Here is a 22,285-nt window from a genome sequence, read left to right as displayed (position 1 = left end):
GCATGTTGGATTCACCTCATCTAGTATTATATATACTGTTGGTCACTGGTTATATTAATGCAATATACAGCCAGCTTTCTTCTTTAAAAGGACACGTTACAATTTTGATACCGAATGATCTAACAAGTAACATCATATTGTTAAAATATAATTTTTATAGCTGACATTTGACGGCCATTTAATAGAGCAACAGTTAATTTACAGAGATAATAAATGCTTTTTAAAATATGTCTTTATTAATTTCAAATAAACCAAAGCACAATGATCAGATGTGCCGTGGTCTGTTATTCCTTTAACACAATTACAATTTAAAAATTTCTGAGCCGTTTGTTTTGTGTTTTGTAGTTTTTGTTGACCACAGCAGTCTTTGCATCTGAATGTGTTAATCTGAGGAATATCACCTGTTATTTGTCTGCTAGACTACACTGCCAAACGCACTTTCCCGTCCAGCTTATGCAACTTGATCGGCTGTCAGTGAATTGATTCAAACAAATAACATCATTTTTATTCTAAGGGTTTGGAGAGGATATCAAGCAGTGGCACCACCAGAGATTTTTCATAGGTGTGGCCAAATGGGGCTACTAAAGGTTGGACAGAGCTTCCTAGGTCTCTGAAGTGAAGCCAACGCCAGTGTCTCAAACCTGAATTTTTTCTAATGACCAGCAGGTGGCAGCTCCATGGGCTGCAAAAAAGATAGTATTAAGTCTTATGACCCTTCTTTTCACTTGATTTATTAGCTCAATAAACAGTTTCCTAATGATTTTATGGTCTCAATCACTAGTTTCAAGTCTTCTCCCATGCGATAAAGCACAGCATGCTTTTTGGAGTGGCTACCTTGTGACTGATGAGTCATTCTCAGCGAGTCCGTCTAACTCAACACATGAAATTTGCCTAAAATCCTTTTAGTTCATTGGAGTCAAAACCAAGTGTAGCTAAACTCACAGTACGTCACCGCTGCTGGCTGCAAAACACTAAGATGCGATGGCCCTAATTCCAAACTCGAAGCTTCAAAAAGGTACTGCGCAAACCAATGGGTGACACCACAGTAGCTTCAAAGTTGGGGGGCACAGCAAAACAAAATGCCAGAGGAGGGGTCGGAGTGTGACGCAGTGAACGGTCAAAAGTGGCCGAGTGCGTTTGTGATTTTCTACACTATTAATTTAAATTAATAGTACCCATTGTATAATACAATATTAGTCATCACTCAGAAGCATATTATGGATATGTGACTCAAAAAGGGGAGCCAAGTGATTGTATCAGAGGGGCCCTGGCCACGCCTTAGCGGCACCACTGATCTGAAGTCTTTGTGCTGTCATGTCATCGACTTAAATTTTTTTGTGAATCCACACATTCTCTCTCTTGTGGACAAGGGACGTCACGAGTCGTTGGTGTTAAAGTCAATTTGCAAGTCTTTTTGATTTGGTCAAGTCTATTTGATTCATGACTTAAGTCAAGTCAAAGGCATGTGACTTGAGTCCACACCTCTGCAATGTACTCTGTACAAACACAGGCTATTTTTATTTTCATCACGTTTTTTTTTTTATGAAAGACAATTTTGTGCATGAAGACCAAAACATATTTGTCTGTTTTCTAAATACATTTTTGCTTATATAATACATAGATTACAAACTGTATGAAATCAGACCAAATCAAAAACCTTCAATTCACACCCAGTCAAGAGAAAAATTGACTATATTGGTCCATATTGTTTTGTAGTCTTCATTTTCACTGAATAAACACTGCTCACCCACCAAAACACAAAACTACATTTAAAAAGTCCCAAACATTTTATTTTCTTAGCGTCATTTCACCTTAATGTTTATACTAAAATCATCAGCATTTCTTCATCTTTATATAACGCAGTCTTTTCAATATACAAGTATCAATAAGCATGATTAAAAGATCACAATGGCTTTGTTATGTCTGTGTTAAAGAATTTCCCATATCCTATTATATTAAAATATTTCATATATAGAGTCTGTATTTGAACAGAGGTTTAATAATAAAAAGTGAGTTCCCATACAAGGCAATTATAGAATTTAATCAGACTGGGAGTCTCATAAATTATTAGATTATCAGAAAAAAAAAAAAAAAAAAAGAAATAAACAAACAGAACAGCAATGTCGTCAGAGGTGTTCTGAATGTCCAAAGACAGAAAAGATGACAGAGTTTCTGAAGGACAGATCAGACCAATGAAAAAGACTTTCCACTGCCAAGTCCACACATTCAAGGCAGCAATGACGGCAAGGTTGACCCACCATCAAACACCTTTAACATTTCTGCCTTTTTACGACAGAGTCTACGGATTTGTTCGACACACAATTATAATGACTGAGAAATAAAAAGCACACGTTCTGTCCTTCGGGTACGATATTAGAGTGTTGTTAGAGCTCAGGTGTTCTGTATAGAAACACTCCTGGTGACATCCAATAACAGTCTTTGAGCGCAGACATACTAAACATCCTTACAAACCTAGTCTTAAGCATACATACATACGTTTTGACTTGTTTTTGTAAAGACAACTGTGCTTTTTGAACAAAAACACTTCACACATCCATTGCCTGAACTGTATCTGAACGATAGCTCAGTAAGATAGCATTGTTCTATGAGAATAAACACTGATTCATCCCATCATCGACACACACAATCATCATCAGCATGGATTTCTTGCCTCTTTTTTTTTTTTTTCTTCCAACGTGTTGATTCAGCTGGGTAAAAAGTGCTAAATAAGCATCAGAATCAGTTCTTTGTCACTCTCTGTCCGCACACTGTCCATCACATAGTTTGATTTGAGTGACGCTTCCTGTCAGTTCAGCTCAGGACCTTTTCCTTAGAGAGATGGTGCACCACAGCTGGAGATTCCTTTAGCCCCACTGCTTTCACTCATACACTCATACACACACACACACACACACACACACACCATATACCTACCTACCTACATATACATATACACACACACACACACACACACACACACACACACACACAGATGCATGTCCTCACTTCAGTGTTCCCTCGTCTCCAGAGCCCCACTGAAGATTATTTGGAGATTTGCTGTTGGAGGTGAAGCAGGAACTCGTAGTACGACAGGGCCGACTCTGTTCGGTCCTCGATCATGTTCTGCATAAAGCTGGCTTTCCACTGGCTCTCGTCCCTGAGAGAAACAAATGATAAAAGAGCAAAGAATGAAAGACTGCTTGCCAAAATTAAAATCCACAAGCAGGTGTTGGCTGGGTTTAATGCCCACCTGATCACACGCAGGGAGGGGAAGAACGGCCTCTGATCCCTCAGCCAACCAATGAAAGCTCTGGTTCTCTGTGACTCGGCAGTGTCCAGCTCTGGGAGCATAAACTGTGAGAGGAGAGAGCGATGGTCAGGTTTTCATCATCATGGGTACGATGCAGTGAGTAAAACTGAACGGCTGAACTGTGTGTGAGTTAACAGATGTGACCATTATACCATCCTAAAGACGATTTGTTGGAAACTACTGGGGCACAGATACCGGTTTAAAAGTGATGGAGTGAAAAATGACCACAGCAGGTAGAAAAAGTGTGAAAGCTGCACATGAGGTTGCCTACCAGGTTATCAGGCACGGAAGCATAGCTGGGAACTCCCAGCACTTGTGAGAGGAAGTTGGGGTTGCAGTTCCGTCCGATCCACAAATACATCACCTATTAGAACAGAATAAGAGATAGATTAAGTATAATCACGGATAAATAGTAAGCATTGTAGTATTCACTGTGAACACACTTCATTACTTGGTGCTTGAAATATGAGAGAGATAAAAGCGGAAGCTTGTCTGGATCTTTTAATTCCTGTATCTAATTTAAGTCCTTATAATGCTATCATTACCCCTCTTATTCACATGCTATATCCAAAACCTCTTTAGGGTTGACAAAAGTAACAAAGGAATATGTGGTAACTGATTAAATGAAACAGACATTTTTTCCTCAGGATTCAGCCAGGTTTGAGACATCAGCTTTGTATTTCTGTTGGCTTTTTATGAGTGCTAAAAAAAGCGTCATACCGTTCCAGCATCCATGAGGAAAGCTGCCTCCCTGCTGAGCTTCTCCACAGACAGCTGCAGCAGTATGGGCTGAGGGATGGTTCGCTCACTGATGTTCAAAGCTCCCTGAGGATGCAGAAAAGAGAAGATTACTTAGTAACAGGGAGACATTTAAAATAACTGTGAAACATATCGGGATGCCTGTTCCAATTCAGCCAACTGCCAAGAATAAAACACCTAGACTGAATTCAGAGTTTTAGCTGTTAAGGACTAAAAATTGGTCTTCAACAGCAAAAAATGACTTAGCTTCCCTACCAAAACTGCTTTACCACATATCAGTGTGCTATATAAAAAAACATCATTACAAAGGTTACTCATACAGTCTTAATCATAAAAGATAAAAAACATAAATCTAGGGTCACTACTTTCAGAAAACTCTCTACACTAGCTAAATTGTGCAGGTGCTGAGGAGAAATTTCATCCTCTTCACCTCATCTGTCAGATCGTCGATTCGGTACAGAGAAGGATGGATCATCAACATGGCGTAGGCCAGCGGCTGGTACTTCAGCTGACACATGGCAAACACCCGGTCATCCAGCCTGGTGCTGGTACCCGTCCTGAAGGATTTCTGCAAAGTGGACACACAAACAAATGAAACTGGATCAATGAAGACTCAACACACACAAGATCCTGGGAGTAAAAGCTTGAGTGCCAGGAAAATGTTAAGTTAAGCTGACCTGTTTGAGCAGGGCAAGGATGAAGAGGGGGAAGAGTCTGAGGCAGGCTGGGGCCAGCAGGCCGGGCTGCTGGATGGTCAACACAGACTGCCGGTATGACGTCAGGGAGTCAATGGCAGCGTTCGTCATTGCATCTCTGGCGTCACTCAAACTGGCTGTCACAGAGCGGTCCACAGCTGGAGAGGGAGAGAGAGGGAGACATATTTGCAGCTGTCAGGAGGAGTCAGATTCTCATTCATTAAAGCAACAATGTGTAGGAGCTTCTGACTACAAAGTAGTAGTAACAAAATTAACCTCACCAGTTTTCACAGGTATTTATCTATCTTTCTGGAAACCAAGACATATAATAATAATAATAATAATAGTTGAAGAGATTCTATAATAATTCTAATATAATCACATACCAGTGTTTTTTGTATTAACTTCTTCAAAATGAATGAATGATGCCCAACTCTCATGCTGTAAATGGCATATATGCATCCCAAACCTTATGTCATGCAAGCACTAGTTATATATTAGTATGGTGGGATTTTGAAAAGTAAATGTATACAGTTTGATGTGATTTATAAATTCATGATCATTTTAAGGCATGTGTTGTTAATAGCTGCATATTATAGCCTTTTAAAAGTTAAACTCAACTTGAAGACATTTACTGTTGTGTACATTAATGAGCAGTTTAGAACTGCGGTGGGCTATCAGTCGCAATAAGGCACAAACAACAGTGGCAGAGCCATACTGTGCCATATTCTGAAGACAGAAGAATATCAGCGTCTGTTCTGTAAGATGCGACATGAGCTGGGACAGATCTGACTGCTCAGTATGTGATGGTTGCTAGGTAACCACAGCTGTCACCACTCATCTCCATCTGCCAGTGCTAATAACAGTGAAGTGGATGAAAACCCTACAGCGATTCAGTATCAAGCCAATCGGAAGACTATTTACTGTAACAATGGATAATAATTTCAGAGGGATGCTTTATACAAATCCAAGTATCTAGAAAATGATCACTGACATTAAGACAGAACTCATGGGATAACGTTTTTACTTTATCTTCACATTACTGTTCAAAGTTACAATACACAGGAATGAAACCCTCCCAAATTATAAACTGACAAAATGGACATTTTACATTGCAGAATCATTTTTCAGCTCATGTTAAATTGTGAAACAAGTTTGTGAAAAGAAAATTAGATGCTATGGCAGGTATGCAGAATCTAGATGGATTTTTTTTTGTGGAAATAATGACTATTTCAAGCAGAGTATTTTTTATGTGTTAAGACATGTCTTTAGGGGATGTTCAAAAGATGTGGATAGATACTGTGGTACATACCCATGCAGGCCAGCAGTCCACTGATGGCTTGAACATCAGCCCCAGCAAAGATGTCTGACAGAGAATTGACTACGGGGAGACACAAGGTGTGGACACGGATCCTCCTCTCTCCTGTAAGACAAAATACTTACATTTAAACTAAAGAGATACAGATGAATTATTTCCAATTTTCACAGTGGCTTTGAAGGAAAAAAAAAAAACAATCTTGGCTGTATGTGTGTGCGTGCGTGCGTACGTGTGTGTGTGTGCGTGTGTGTGAGAGTGAGAGAGTGAGTGTACGTGCCTTTACTGGACGTGTAAAGCAGCGCCGCCTGGAAAGAGACAACCTGCATGTCGTCCAGGTTTTCCTCAATGGACATCTGAACCGCAAAGCCAGCATCTGGGTTCACGTTGGGAAGGGACAACAGATCTGTGGAGCGCACAAAGAAGTTTCCGTGGAACGTGTGGATGGACAGACCTGCAGAGAGACGGAGAGACGAGATCAATCAAACTGGACTGAGAGCACCAAACTATAAACAACAACAACAAAAACGTATTTGTGCTTTAAACTTTAAATATACATCATATATATCAGGAATATTTGAATACATTCAGGGAATGTAAAGGCTGTATTGTTTATAAGCACGCATCAAAATCATTGAAATAATAATTGTTTGAATTCTCGATGAAAAACAATTAAGTTTAACACAGCAGCTAGCGCTATTATCTACAGAGAGGAAAACACATAAACCAATCCTAATAGTTGCTGCAGAAAACAACAACAATACAATTAAACCACAAAGGGGAACATCAAAAAAACATGTACTAATCAGAAAGGAAAGAAATTTGAAGTTCTCAAAAAGTCACATGTGGGAATACATATTGAAGTCAGTGCCAGCTCTTGTGCCAACGGACCTTTGGTGCAGCGTATCCTCATGACGGCCTCAAAGCCGATCTTCCTGGTTATGTATCTCTTCAGATCCTTCTGGAAGCACTCCACCTGTGCGGGGTTGTGCTGGTGGTGGTAGGAGGGGTAGTAGTAAACGCTCCCTGCCGAGTATCTAGATATGCAGCCTGGGAGGGAGAAGGCACACGAGAGGACAGATGAGGCAAAGATGAGATGCAGATTGTCTTAGTTTTGAAATGATGAACCCACCAATTCTCACTCTCTCCCCCTGTGCTTGCTGCTGGTCTTTTTCCATTACCACTGATAGATAAATGAGCTGTGTTTTTCAGCTATTGCACCGACTAATGATCCACGTTTTGAGCACTTAGTGTTTTAAAACCCACAAAGGAGTTGATATTTTTGAGCAACAGGTTCCATTACTAGCTTTCCAAAGCTTTTCTGTCCCCAGAGATCAATTTATTTGGAAAATAAGGCCATAAGCCTGAAAAAAGTATAAAGTCATAACAAAAAAATCATAATATTTTCACATAAGCTTCAAATGTAAAAACCAAAACAACAAACAAACTAAATTAGAAATTTGGCTCTCCCGGCCAAACCTAAATTAGCAATACCCAATATTGCGTACTACGGTAGCCATAAAAACTCTCCCTCCTTCCCATCCATTCTGTCAGGGACTTACCTAGCGATGCCAGGTCGCAGTACTGAGAGCTGAGCAGGAACAAGTCAACTGCCACCTGCTGGCCGGAGCAGTCCAGAGCCAGCTTCTTGTAGAAGTCTGTCGCTGGGGATAAGTGCTGGATGTCCTGAAGGAAAACGCGTCAGATGAGACCATGTGCTTAAAATTAGTCAAAATCAAAGAGTCTTATTACTGTTGAAAACCCAGAAAACTAGATCTCTCCTGAATGTGGGGCCGGCTGTAAAAATCAATCACTCTTCCATGACTTCCCAAGACTAGGTCACAGCACACTTATGACATGAGCCGTTTCATTAGGCCTCGTCTGTCGGGGTTTTTCCAGTGAAAATGCAAAAACAAGCAGTCAAAACAAGACCATCGTATGCTTTTGTGCAATGACTGATCTGTAATCCTCTGTTATTTCTGATTTTCTTGTTGTTTTTTGGGGGGGTGGGGATTTTTTGGCTTTATTGATAGGACAAAATAGACAGGAAAGTGGGGAATAGCTAGCACAGGTCGAACTCAAACCCATGACCACTGCAGCAAGGACTCAGCCCTGGTACATGGGGCAGCAGGTGTACAATCAGAGCTCTTACCTTGGCAGATGCCCGCTGGTTGGGGTCTTCTCTGGACTGGAGTGCCCCCACACCGAGGTTCGGCAGCTGGGTCTGAAAGACGGACATGCGCCCTCCGGTGGGCGACAGCAGCTTGAAGGCCGCTTGCAGAGCTGAACCGAGGGCAGACTGGGTCTCCATGGTCTTTTCAAATAAAGTTGGCAGGCTCTTCAGCAGATCCTGCACAAGCTGAGAAACAAATACACGGAGTGAATCTCATTTTTGTGGCTCATTATTGATCCCTGAAGGAAAACATTTGTTTCTCATTTCAACTTTATTCCATCTACAAGGAGGTCAGACTGAGTGCAATTTAAGTTTTTGCTTACTCACAGTAGATATTAATGTGAATTCCTAGACAAAACTCAGCTTAAAATCCATCGGTTCTGGACTGTTATTCACCTTATACTCAGGTTTACAACATTGCTTGAATTGAAAATGTCTTACCTCTTTGCATTCATTGAGGTTTACTAAAAGGCTGTCTGGTGTTGGTAAAAAGATATCTGTGGAGCACAAAAGGTTATTATTTAAACAAATATAATAGTCACATGCACTGGTATTATAATAGCGATGAGACTAACAATATTCTATAAAAATCTAATAATACCTAAGTAATATATAAATATAAACATAAAAACAGAGTAGTTGTTTGTGATGCAGCAAACTTGACATCATTAACATCAGTCCAAACATCTTTATGATTTTAGTAATTTTGCACAAGTTACACCTAAAAGGAGAAGGCAAGAGTCCCCCATAACATCACACTCATTATTGATCCAGGCAGACTGTGTGACTGTTAATATCTGCAGTAAGTTTGCATACAGCTGGTCTAGCTCAGTTTTGCTGTAGTAGTGAACGCGTGGCCTTTGCTGTCAGCTGCATCTCACCTTCAATGTCAGACACAATGAGCATCTGAGGCTGGGAAAGTCCCTCCTGGAGGTTGTAAAAGTGGATGGTGCTGTCAAAGGTGATGAAGCCAACCTTTGTCCGCGAGTCTCCAGGAAGCCTAGGACGCACACATACACACACACACACGTTACACACACATTTGCCATTCTGGCAGATATATTCACTGCTGAATTAATACAGGGGAACAATTAACTTCTTTTAAGCAAGTGTATTTACAAACATTTAAAAAACCTTAGATAAACAACCTTGAATTAAGGAATTCTAAATGTATCTACACATGAAATGTTAAAACTGAATTTGTGTAACAGTCTATGTAGTTTAAAATCACAACATGAAAATACAAAGAAGGCCCTGCACTCTTCTTAACATCCCTAATAACTGGACATGTTATGTTGTACATACGCATTGATGTTGTCCAGCAGTGACTGGCAGAACACATTCAGGTAGCCTGTTTCCACTGCATTGTGGGATACGTCAAGAACGAAGAGGTAAACAGCAGGCTGTGGTGGCCTCAGCTGGGTAAATCAGGGCAAACACATATAATTTAACTCGAGGTCAGTAAAGACACACCATCACACACAGATTTCTGTACAATTTGTACACACATTACATACATGTAATTTAGGATGTAATTGTCTAATTTTGTTTGTTCATAAAACAATGCCTTGGCATTAACACCTGTACAGAAATTAGCTATAGCAAACATAAACTGAGCATGCATTAAGTGATGAGATCCTGAACAGGACCAATGTCAATAAAGCTGTTGAAACCTACCATGTATTCTGAAGGAGCAATGAATTCGATGGTGGCATTCTGGACCTCAGGTCTTTTGTGTGGCTCTCCGTATGATCTGCTGACTGGGTTGTACATAAACTCCTCTGGAACTACATACACACACACAAGTTATAGTATTAAATAGCGCACTATGTACTTAGTAATTCAAGTCTCAATCATGAGCATGAAAAAAGTAAGAAGAGGGTAGTTATTCAAGTCCACAGTCATAAACATCATAAACATGTATACGTCTCCAGATCTATCTAAAACAAAGTAAAAACTATAAATTAGAAGCAAAAGCATTGACTAAGAGTGATCTTTTTCAGTTTCATTAAAAAAGACAGGAATTTGGGGTCATCACAACCAGCTCCCAGAAAAGAAAAATAATTTAGCCTCGTTATTTTCCCCATTTGCTACTTAATGGAAATACTGTACATTTGTATTGCTAAACTGTACTTGTCGATCACTTCCTGTGTCCTCACTGACAGTCGCTTTTTCAGATGATCATATCTCTTTCATCACTTCTCTTACCATCATTGACCCGATAGCACAGGTTGCACTTCCACCTCCTCTGGTCCAGGAAAGAGACAAAAGGGTTGATGTATGTTCTGCAGGAGCGACACCTGACGATGGTGCTGGATGTCACCACAGGAAGTTGCTGCAAGGAAAACACAGAACAAAACCAACCCTTGTGTGAGAAGTGCTTCCAGGCAAACTCATTTTCTTGTTAGCAGCTTGTTGTAACTGGCATTTCAATAAAGACTTTTTTGTTTCTGGCCAAGTTGTGCAACTACTCTGTCGTCTGTGTCCTCAATTAACACAGGAACAATGTGAATTCATTCTGGCAGATTTTGCCCAGAGCCGTATTAAGTCAAATCCTATTCTGGGGGGGGGTTAATAAGAAAAAATCCAATTGTAGTGGTAATTTTATCTAAATCTAAGAAGCATAATTGAGGATGAGGCTGTAGATGATTTTTAATGTCAATATGCTACGATGTTTCCTTTCATCCCTTCACACTGCTGCCACAGAAATATGTTACAAGGTTCCTCTAAATGCCTAACCCCAACTTAGTAAACCAGTTTTCACATTTACATGACATCTAGGAAATGGGTGGTTATTACAGAGAAATAACAATAACAAGGTTAGTTAAGTTGATGTAAATGTACTGCCTGATGTGTGTGCTCATCAAATATTGAACTTACCGAGAGGTCTTTGAACGGGTGGAGCAGCAAGCCCAGTGGCATCTTTGCTTTATTGAGCAGAGACTGGGTCTGAGGGATGCTGGTTAGCGTACTACGAAAAACCCTGGAGAGATACACAGAAGTGCAAAGTACTTGAGCTGCATGCAGAGATCATGTTTCACAGACATGATACAAACACATTTGGTTATGGTAAATGGGAAACAAACAAAGAGCCACAGAGGAATGAGACCAAACAATCAACTATTTCAAGCCACCGGCTGTTGATGACTAGCTGGGCTTTAGGGCACAGCTAATGAGGATCCTAACGCATAAACAAAGCCCAAAGCATCAGTATTCAACAATATGGAAATGAGACTCAACTATCTTTCCCCAGAATGACTGACCCTGCTTAAGTGAATGCATGAACATCAGTCCAATGAAAAAAATAGTTTTCTCTGAAAAGCAACTCACAGGGCAACATATAAAGAGACAAAAAATGCTAGCTGATCTACTGTAAAATGTGTACATTTGAACATATGGTAACCAAACCACAGTTAACAATTGCTTCTTCACTGTAAGTAGTAATTTAAAATGCAAAATTACCACTATAGATGCCTTTAATTATTTTCTTTACACAGACTTACATTGCATAGTCTGAAACAGTTATAAAAGGATAATAACCAAATGAAAGAGAATAAATATAGATGCATGCTATCAGTAGTAGTCCACCATGGCTTACTCTGGGTTGCAATTGATCTTCTGCAGGTCCTGTGGGAGGCAGGGTGTCGGGGCAGGGATCGGTCGTGGTGGCAGCAAGTTCCTCTCCTGAAGTAGGTTGACCACTCTCAGGGCCTCTGGAGTGCTGGACTGGAGGCTCATGGCCGCCAGGGACGGGCTCAGCTGGGCTGGCCCTGGGCCACCAGGTGGCTAAGAGAAAGGACAACGACAAGCTATTCAGTTGATCCACTTAACCAAAAGCTTGTGACGGCCAAAACATCTAGCATTAATAGCCACCCATGCTTTGACCAACTGGTGTCAAAATCTGCTGATATTCACTGCCCCCAAACCTGACCACTTCAATGCCAAAAGAGCACAGGGATTTTAATATGTCCTCCAGAATTTTAATCTTTTCATGCCACAGCCAGTGCCAGTCATGGATGACACTGACTACAGTATATCACATAATAAATAAAAGTTCTGTGATTGTGGTAAATTAACTGCTCCTGGTTTTGTCAGCTTTGCTTCTACAATTGCACAGAATTTATATCTCAGTGACAACTCAACATTTCCATAGATCTTGGACAGACAGAAGGGTTTTGCATTGCATTTGCACTAGGTGAAAAGCAAATCAATGACAGAAATGGCTGAGCACATTATTCCACAACCACTAAGGAAAATACAAAACAAACAGTATATGCAAAATGCTCTGGAAATACTCATAACACGGCTTCCACTCACCTGCTGGTATGGCTGAGGTGCTTGAGTGTAAGGCTGAGTGGCGGCCTGCATCGCAGGATGCATGGGGGAGGTGGTGTTGTGGGGGGTCGAGGTATTCTGGTACCCAGGGGGGAGGGACGGGTAGTGGCCCAAGTGCCGACCCGGTGGTCCGGGCTGGGGCAGGCCAGCTGTGGAAGGGAACCAAAATGAGTTCAGTTTGAATGAAATTACAGAAAAAGTGAAGACCTTAAAATTATGAGGGTGGTCTTATTCTAAAGTTTTCTTGCGGTTAATAAATCCAGCAAAAAGACCAAACAGTAACAGAAACTCAACCAATGACTAAAAGAATACTGATGGTAATTGTGGCAAATTTTTTATTCATATTTTTTTTATTCATAAATGAGTAAAGGGAATGACTAGTAGAACTTCCATGGTCGACCAGAGTGAGTCAATAAAGTTAGAATTTTAATTTGGGACAATGGTTAAGTCTGGGACAGCTGAAAGTAGAATTTAAAAAAAGGGACAATATACACTTTTTAGAAATGCTTTGCCTTCTCCAAAAACTCCTATGAACTGAAAGAACTGTTTGTCAATTTACTGCAAGTGTGTAGCTGCTATGAAACCCTACTTGGTAAACCTAGACTGTACATGTGGTTGGTGCAAAAAGAATCTAATATGTGGCCTTACCCATTTTGTTGTCAACATGATTATAGCTGTTTGGTGCTTGGGGGCCATTGCCAGCCACAGTTCCTGTTTCAAAGCAAACACAGATGTGATGTGAATAATTTTATATATATATAATATTTCTATGCGGTGTGCTAACCACAGGCAATGGATGTGGAATGATCTACAGGAGAAGATGCATATAAGATGGATGCAAAGGAGAACTGAAACAACAATACTAATGATGATGGGAGTTGATGTATGGTGTTTTAAGGCCTATTTGAGGTCATATGGGTGATATGGAGGAAAAAGATGACAGAGAGTGGCAAACAAGCTACCAGTAGGAAATATAGTACAAGGCATGCACTGTTACTAAAATAATACTGGGCTAAAGAAGCACTAACACCCAGCTTTCTACATTGTTTTCTAAAAGAAACATATTGGAGCTCGGTATCAGATGACTCTGCAGAGCTTCATATTTGGTATCAATTTAAAAAAAGAAATGAGTACATCCCTAGAGACAACGAACAAAAGCACAGAGAGGACAGGATGGGCATCACAGCACTGACATAACATCTAACAGCTACTGACAGATTTGGCCACACCTGGACATTCAATATCCCCCTCCTGGCAGTCGGGCTCAGTGGGGGACAGAGTGCTGTTAACAACCCCCCCACACTGAGCTGGCATGTGGAGGAAGGAAGGGAGGGAGGGAAACAATGGAAGGTGATCAGAACAAAATTGACTGGCTTACATACAGTTACAGACCCAAAATGATGCGATATCATGATCATCACTGACAGCGTTCTGATTTTACAATTGGCACAGACCCACAAAAAGTTGTATTTTAAATGTCCCATTAATAACACACTATATTTTCCTAATGTGTGGGGGAATTGCTATACGACTATCTGACCATCTGCAATTGGTCACCAGTCTCATACCAGGCCAATGGCACCTTTACCACAAATATCGAATGTGCCAAGATTAAAAAACAAAACAACAACAAAAAACTTACCAACTGCTTTGGGGGGTGGAGGTGTGGCATTGCCCATTGGGGGTCCAGTGGGAGGCGGTGTAGCTTTCATGGTTGGTGGTGGGCCTGTAGGTGGGGGGCCATAGGGAGCTCTGCTTGGTTGGTATGTGTGTGGGGCCATGGGATTCATTGGTGGAGGTACAGTGCCTGGTGGAAAAAAAACAACTACTCATTATTTTCTAATCTTTTTATTTTTCCTTTCTGACTCATCAATAACTTGTTTATTATATAAAATGTGACAAAATAGTAGGCAAAGCTCTGGAACTATTTTACTTTTTATAATACATTACTAATATGATTAATCACACATCAAAGTTGTTGTTGAATAATATTCTTTCAATTGACTTGGCTTCAGCAGCAATTCTTGAGAGAGGATGACACACCCCCTCAATCATCTGGTGAAACTGCATTGTCAGTGAGGTAATTAAGGCAAAAATTGTGTCAACATTACTGTGTCATATAAAGCAAGAGCACTCTGTGGTGTTGGCACATAACATGTAGAAGAGATATGAGGCATCACTGATGTGTAACATTATAAGCTCTAACTAGAGGCGACAACAGCTGGTGGCAATACTGACCCTCAGCCAGCTTATGTCAGAACAGTGACAGGGACATGTCCATCTCTACTGACAAACCAGCCAAATCAAATTTGTCTGCACTCAAATAATAATTTATTGATCAATAAACAAGGGAAGTGTGGTATATACAACACATCTTTCTAAATAAAGGATACATACACCATTCACTAAGGGCATGGTATACTTATTATTTATCTACAGGGAAGAATCTATCATTTCAGGGCGGCTAAGAGAGTAAAGACTAAGATTATTTATTTATTAAGATTAATTTATGTTTTACATTTCATATCTGTACAGCGACATGTTACTATCATTTGAAACACTTTGTGACTGTTCATACTGAAGGGAATAAACCGTATACAATTGCAGTAGGAAACATTCAGCAGCACAATAGAGCCAAAACTTGTCCTACTATATTATTGGTGACATTTTTTAGAATTGCCTGTAACACGTGTGACATTTTAAAGCAAGAAAGCAAGAAAGCAGTCAGCAGACTACACATCTCCACAATAATTTCTCCAGTTAGCTGCTACTTTCACTGTCACCATTGTACTGGGAAGATATGCCCTGATGGTGCAGCTGGGGGAAAGGTCACTAAAATCAATCAGACTCTTCTTCTAGTTGGGGGTGTGAATGTAAACAGCAATTCTCAAGCCAGTCTAACCATAAGAATGACAGATATGCAGGCAGACTGAGGCGAACACGTGACTTCTACTTCTATGCAGAAGCACTGAACTATAGATAGCTTTAAAAATCAAGGTTAATTCACTAAATGCTATGACAAGTAATTCAGACGTTGTGACTGCAGATTACACAACCAGCGTAGAAGGCTCATATCACTTAACAAAGCCACTTCCTCAACAGAAAATGTCAATGACTACTTGGCAAAAAAAGTTACTGAGATACTCTATGAGTGGCCTTATGTTTGACACTGTGAGCTAGATACTTCTCAGTGGAGACAACTTTTTATCTCTCACAGCAAGAAACTAAACTACTAACTGAATCTCTCCAAATACCCAGAAGATACAATTGTGTGCATTTTGCTAACGCCACCAGTAGAAAGCAATAATTTTAGCGATACAACGTGCACCAGAAACTGAAATTAAAATCTGAAATAGTCCTTAAAGCCACGTCATACTGCTACCTAAGTATCACACTGGAAACAATTAAATTCTTGTATGAACTTTGCACCAATTCAGAGCACATGAGTCTCTGTTTCTGGGAGGGAGCCAGAGGCAAAAGCAAGCCAACATGTTCAATGCAGGAGCAGAGGGCAATGTCCAGCTCCAGCATGTCAGTATTCTAGATATGGATATCTGCAGTATAGGCCAGTGGAAGAAGACAATGACAGGGAAAAAAGATAAGACACAGTAATTGAGCTAGGGAAAAGTTATTGGACGGGCACATTTAAAACAAAGCATATGTATCTTTAAAAATGACAGTGGATAGGTGATGGGGACCCTAGGATAAACTGGCGGAAGTGCACTGGCCTAATTTTATTGAAACCTGAAAAGGATGATTCCTCTTTTTATTGATTTGACTCAAGGAGTGTCTGCATCATCAGTGTCTCATTTGATAAAACTGGAAATTGTCCTCTCTTCTGTGTAATTAGTGTATATCCTTTATTTTAAAATAAAAACATTGTACAGTTTGGACTTTAGTGGAGCCTTTGTGTTCATACCTGGCTGGGTGTATCCGTGTGCAGAGGTGGGGGGCATCCTTGGGCCTGGGGGCTGGGTGGCACTGTGGGACACATGGGCTGGTGGTGCAGAGGTGTAAACCGCTGATGACGGTGGTGGCGGTGCTGTTGAGCTTACAGCAGGATTCACGTGATTAGCCACAGGGCCACGGGGAGGTGTGCTCATGGATGCGGGTGGCCCCATTGGTGGGGGAGCTGTGTTGTACTGCCAAGATGGAGCCATGGGCTGCGGCTGCTGTGGGTTTTGGTAGTAGCTACTAGAAGACACCGAGGGAGGGGGAGGTGTGGCCTGTGCAGGGGGCAGCCTTGGTCCAGGGCTGGGGCTGGCAGACTGAGGAGGGGTATGGGATGGAAGCCCTCCCATTGGGGGCCTGGTCAACAGTGGCTGGCCTGGAGAAGCTGGGTAGGAAGTCAGTGGTGGGCCAGGCTGGTAGGAGCTGACTGGGGGAACAGGCTGGTAGGAGCTGACTGGGGGAACAGGCTGGTAGGAGCTGACTGGGGGAACAGGCTGGTAGGGCCCAGAGGGGTAGAGTCCAGGGCCGGGTGGTGCAGGAGCTTTGGCCTGCATTGGACTGTAGTTTGGTTGGTGAGTCATACCATAGCTAACCCCTGGCAGTTGCTGTAGGGCAACTGGATTCTGTGATGGACCTGGGAAAGAGATGATGAAAAATAAGGGTATGTTGGAGACTCTGAGTCAAATACAACAGATCAATGGTTACTTAGTTATTACATATTTCTCATATCCAAAAGAACACAGATCAGCCATCAAAATCACACCAACGCCCTTTAAGACTTCACCTCTTAAATGTCAGCTACAACTCGTCTCTGTTTCTCTTGTTTCGTCTTTTCAACTGAAAAATGTTCCATTGTTGTTTCACTAACTCATATCACTTCAATTACTCTGGTCCGCCATGGACGTTTTGCTAGTTGTTCCCTACATTTATATCTCAATTTTAACATTTTAAAATCGCCAGAGAACAGTTTTCATTATTCTTTTAGTCAACTGTTTGATCAATAAATGCATCCTTGCTAACTACAGTGCAAATGCAAACCTGTTTGATTGTTATACAGAGATGGAAATGTATGTATACACTTTAAACATTATTATTATTTTGCCAAATAATCCCAAACTCACTACAGGGAGACAGCATATTTGAAGTAAAAAGGTAAAAAGCTACAAAAGGGAAGGGAGAAGATCAAACAAAGTATTTAAATATTTACAAGCTCAAACAAACTATTTACAAATGAGGTAATCCAGAGATCCGGAGAGAAAGAGTGAGACAATGTCAAACAAAATATCTGAACATTTCCAGAAGCTATATAAGAGATCAGACAGAAAGAGAGTGAAGCTCAAACGTGGCCCACATACCACAACTACTGACGCAAGAGGAGAGGGAGAGACCCTGGTGCTATTGGCAAAAGAGCTGTGGACTGTGATTACTCTGAACAGCATGGGAATGAATTACAACATAATATAATAGATTAGAATATATTTCTTGTCCTGATGGTCTGAATAAGCTGTTAAATTTGTCATAGGTTGCTTTTTAGAAATAAAGTCACTAGGAGGGTCTGAAAAATCACAAAGTCTACTTTCTATAACTTACTGTGTGTCTAAATCTGGTGCGATGTAGTGTAAAGCTTCCGCAACTTCATATTTTCTGAATTTGAACACTTAATTAAAATGATATTCCATGACGCATAAACGTAATGATTTAATTTGTAATGATACATTTCTGTACTGTCCTGGAATTCTCCCAAACAATCTTTGTGTCCCGGGTGCTATTTTTATTATCCCTGAGACAACTGGACATCCTTAATTTTGAGCGCTGTGCTCATCCCAAATTGTGCACAAGGATTACACCTCTCTAGGTTAGGGTCTTCTGGGGGCGCCTGGTTAGCTCAGTGGGTAGAGCTGGCGACCCATGTACCGAGGCTGAGTCCTTGCTGCAGCGGCCCAGGGCTCGAATCCGACCTGCGGCCCTTTGCTGCGTGTCCATCTCTCTGCTCCCCTTTCCTGTCTATCTTCAGCAATAAAAGCCCCAAAAAAATCACTTCTGTAAGGTAGTCTTAAGTTCAAAAGCTAAGCAACAAGCTTCCCAGACAGATGAAGGCAGCAATGTTACGGATTCCACGTCTGAAAGGGGCTTTTGTGATGATTAAAAGTGCCTTTTAATTAAAACAAATCTTTGGGTTAAAGGTTGAAGCACAGTTAAGACCATTATATGGAAAACAGATGTCACAGTACTGGTTGTGACGACACCAAGTGAAAACCACTGAGATCCACCAAATGACCAATGAACTGAGAGCCCAGGGTCTAATCCCCTTACCTGGATTTAATTCACCATGATCTGCCCTAAGTGACAGTGAGTGTGGAGCCAGGTCTGACCTTACCCGACTGAACGTAGTCATAGTAAGATACTTTTGCACCATTAAAAATGCTTTGATTGCATATTGTGCAGAACCAATACTAAAAATGTAGCATATGTTTATCAATTTCCTGAATGACAAATATCAACACCCAGAACCATGGTGTCGTAATATGAAAGCCGTATTCGTCCTTTTTGTAATAGAAGATGATGCAAGATCTTGCCAACAGCAACCAAAGAGTTATCTGCGAGTTAGGGATGGAAATAGATTTTATTGATACCAATGCCATTGATGATTTTGCTTATCGGTCTGATTCTTAAACAATTCCCTTATTGATTCTTAATCAATTTTCTGTGGGGGGAAATAAAAAAGCGTCAGTGCAACTATTTTATTATCTCTGAGTCTGAACTCAGGGAAAAAACAAGAGAAGAAAAAAGGTATGCGTGTGCGTGTGTATGCAAAAGCTCATCTGTTTAACTGCAGTTTAATTTGGAACAGGTTCTCAATTTCCATCCCTAATATTTGTACATTCATTTTCATTGCGGTTCTCTTAGTCAAAGAAAAACTCTGCTCAGCTTGCCTGCATGGCGAGATTTTTGGTATTAAGATATTGCTGGTGTGAAATGAACCCACGCTCTCTTCTTCTCCAAAATGAGATTGTTGCAAGTTTCCAGCAGTATAGATGCATGGGTTTGACGTCATTGTTTTACAATGTGCAACTGTTAGAAAACCGTGGCGCTATCAATAAGAGGAATTGCTCGGAGACATACAATTCCAGTGGATCAGACAATTTCGAACAAGTTTCCAACTGGAACCGGTTCTCATCCCTACTGCTAGTCAATAAACAAATTAAAAAAGATATAAAACATGAGTGGCAATTTATAGAAAATTATATATAACATTGTTATTACATTATTATGTAAAAATGTATATATTATACAAATATCTAACAATAACAGGCAACAGTATTTAGAGAGCAGCATCGGCGTGTTGTTGTTTGCGCTCTAAATCATTACATAATGCAAACAGATTCACTCGTATTCACTCAGTCCTGCACTACATAACTGGAAGCAGAGCTAAGTCAGCAGAGTGAGAAGGGATTAGAAAACGACTCTTCTGAATGAGCAAAGATAGATGAAGGCACATAATCTACCTCAAATCTTTGTCCTTCCAGAGAGCAAGGAAATTTTAAGAACTAAAGCCCTAGAACTAGAGTGACAGCTCTTGTTCGATCAGAAAGAGTCTGATGTGGAATCAGACCTCTCAGCCAATCACAAATCAACTAACGGACGTTTAAAGACTATTTCGTTACTACAGTCATGTATAAAGCCAACCATAAAATTGATCATTCCAAGTTAAAATAAAGAGCTTTCTAAATGAAAGTAGGATAATGCAATTATTCCTTTTTAATCCTGTCCTGTGAGTGTTAAATGCCTATCAGACCTGATTATAGCAGGACAGTGCAGATTGACATGTTTAACCTTGCTGGTGAGTACTACTAAGTCAACCAAGAAATCCTTTACTACTGTACGCTTTCATCCACATCCAGCCGGTTATAACTATTGGCCTCATTGACATAAAGTGGGTTATGTGATAAGACTATGCAAGAAAATATAAATCCGTCAAGAGAAGACATCCTCAAGTGTGAGCTTATGTCGAGTTTACAGTAGGTCGGTTCACTACAGTTGCCTTCAGTCTTTATACACGAAGCTTATGGCTATACTATATTATCACTGTATGTGCATCACTTGTGGATACTACATGTGAAAACATTTTGGCGTGGCAATATATACACACTTTTTTTTTTTTTAGTGATGGTTGACTACACAATGCTTAATCCTATTTGGATGCACATTATAGACATCCCACGAAAAGAATACATTTACAAGTAATGTTCTGAAAACTCATCCCGTCAAGTTTCAGTGACGTGTTTCCACGGTTTGTTTAAGTAACACATTGTCTTCAGATTGATCATAGCTCAAAGGACAGAGTTTGATTAAGTGACCAATCTGATTCAAAGTAGATAGGGAAGTACAGACACCGAGTTTCCATAGCTTTATAAAACCACGGAGACATTATAAACTGGAGCTGCAATTGCTTCATCTGCGCAGCACTAGAAAGCTCCTTCACACACATAGATAAGAAAAGCCACTGAAGGCTCTACACAATCACACTTTCGTCAGCTGCCACTGAACGTGTTTAGATATTTGTTTTTCTCCTCAGCATCCACAGGAACTCTAAACATATGTGTGAGTAACCTGAAACTGAAGCAGGTATTGGTTAAGTCTGGAGAAAGCTCAGCAGTGACATATTTGGATCGTCCCCAATGTGCCACATGTACAGTAAAACTTACAACGCAAACATGCCCGAGCTATTTCAGCCCGCTAAACATTTGATTGCACAACAGTGACACAAACCCAAAGGATGACATTAATCACTGGAACTTGAACCACACAAGAAAAACCCCCCCCGAGGAGAAAAAGCACGTCAAAGCTCGCTGTGTGTTTTAATATGACAGTGAAAGCTCTTGTTAGCCGTGACAAGAAAAGAGCAAGTGACTGTGTTGATGGTGTGATCACATCTCCACCGCTGTGTTTACTAAATATACTAAAGATGGGACATCCCAACACATGCGTTACGATGCGTGTCAATTGACCATTTTGGTTTGTCAACCTGTTGGTTTACCAAACAAAACGTAGCAAAACACCGGCTAAATGGTGGTAGCAGCACAGGTATGCGTTAGCGCAGCCACAGCAACTATTTTTTTTTGCCAATCTTAAGTCAGCAAGGTAACAGGTGGAGATTAACCGGCGTTAACTGCACCTGACAGCTCACCTTAAGTCACTGCTAACAGCTAGCAACTAGCCACAGGGAGAAAACCCCCAAGAGCCGCTAACTAGCTGTTAGCTCGTCACTTACGCTGAGCGAGCTTTTGCTACATGTCAGCTAACTTTACCCTGAACATGTGAACTGAAACTCACCGTTCGCGTATGCCTGTCCCTGTCCGGTCCCATTCTGAGAGTTGAACCCCGCCGTTGACATCGTGAAACAGACACCCAGAGAGAGAGAGAGAGAGAGAGATCTAATTTAAAGGTGCTTGGTTGGCGAATAGCTAGCTGCGTCTGGAGCTAGCCACCTAGCTGGGCAGTTGCGGGGTAACGTTTAAACCTCTGACGACAGAGCGACGTCTCCTTATTTCTGCTTTTGTTTTATAAAAAAAAAAAAAAAAAAAAGCCGACTTGTTTAGCGGTCACGGGGCCATGGCTGTTACCGAAACCCGTAGAAGTGAGTAACGATGGGCCTTGTCGGGAGTAATCGTGTGAGACGCTTCTCCTCTTTCACCGGAAGTTGGGATCACCCAGCGGGAGCGACGTAAAAAGCGTCGGGCATGCGC

The 22,285-nt window shown here is 40.9% G+C and overlaps 1 protein-coding gene across 2 annotated transcripts; it reads right to left on the bottom strand.

The window, feature by feature from the left end:
- Positions 1-1,768: 1,768 nt before the first annotated feature.
- Positions 1,769-22,257, bottom strand: sec24a (SEC24 homolog A, COPII coat complex component). Of its 2 annotated transcripts, XM_051400612.1 has the most exons (24): positions 21,873-22,257; positions 16,507-17,172; positions 14,230-14,394; positions 13,817-13,894; positions 13,236-13,298; positions 12,570-12,736; positions 11,851-12,038; positions 11,133-11,235; positions 10,461-10,587; positions 9,930-10,039; positions 9,558-9,670; positions 9,134-9,252; positions 8,694-8,749; positions 8,232-8,438; positions 7,642-7,765; positions 6,971-7,129; positions 6,360-6,533; positions 6,077-6,187; positions 4,747-4,922; positions 4,500-4,637; positions 4,031-4,135; positions 3,582-3,674; positions 3,251-3,354; positions 1,769-3,157 (listed from the first exon to the last, which is right to left on the bottom strand). In XM_051400612.1, exons 1-24 carry the CDS (start codon positions 21,931-21,933, stop codon positions 3,043-3,045), a joined length of 3,522 nt encoding a protein of 1,173 aa, XP_051256572.1. In that variant the 5' UTR covers positions 21,934-22,257; the 3' UTR covers positions 1,769-3,042. The 2 variants fall into 2 exon arrangements, with proteins under 2 accessions (XP_051256572.1, XP_051256573.1); XM_051400613.1 differs by lacking the exon at positions 13,817-13,894.
- Positions 22,258-22,285: the final 28 nt, after the last annotated feature.

The sequence above is a fragment of the Dicentrarchus labrax genome, unplaced genomic scaffold, assembly GCF_905237075.1.
Source record: "Dicentrarchus labrax unplaced genomic scaffold, dlabrax2021, whole genome shotgun sequence".
Lineage (NCBI taxonomy): Eukaryota > Metazoa > Chordata > Actinopteri > Moronidae > Dicentrarchus > Dicentrarchus labrax.
Note: the sequence above shows the minus strand (reverse complement) of the source record. Positions and strands in the feature narration are given on the sequence as shown.

Excerpts from the sequence above, each read along its gene's own strand:
- sec24a (XM_051400612.1), bottom strand. The coding sequence starts at position 21,933 with ATGTCAACGGCGGGGTTCAACTCTCAGAATGGGACCGGACAGGGACAG. Across the intron at positions 8,750-9,133 it reads CATTGTGTCTGACATTGAAG|ATATCTTTTTACCAACACCA; the intron begins GTGAGATGCAGC and ends TGTGCTCCACAG. Across the intron at positions 4,638-4,746 it reads TCCTTGCCCTGCTCAAACAG|AAATCCTTCAGGACGGGTAC; the intron begins GTCAGCTTAACT and ends TCCACTTTGCAG.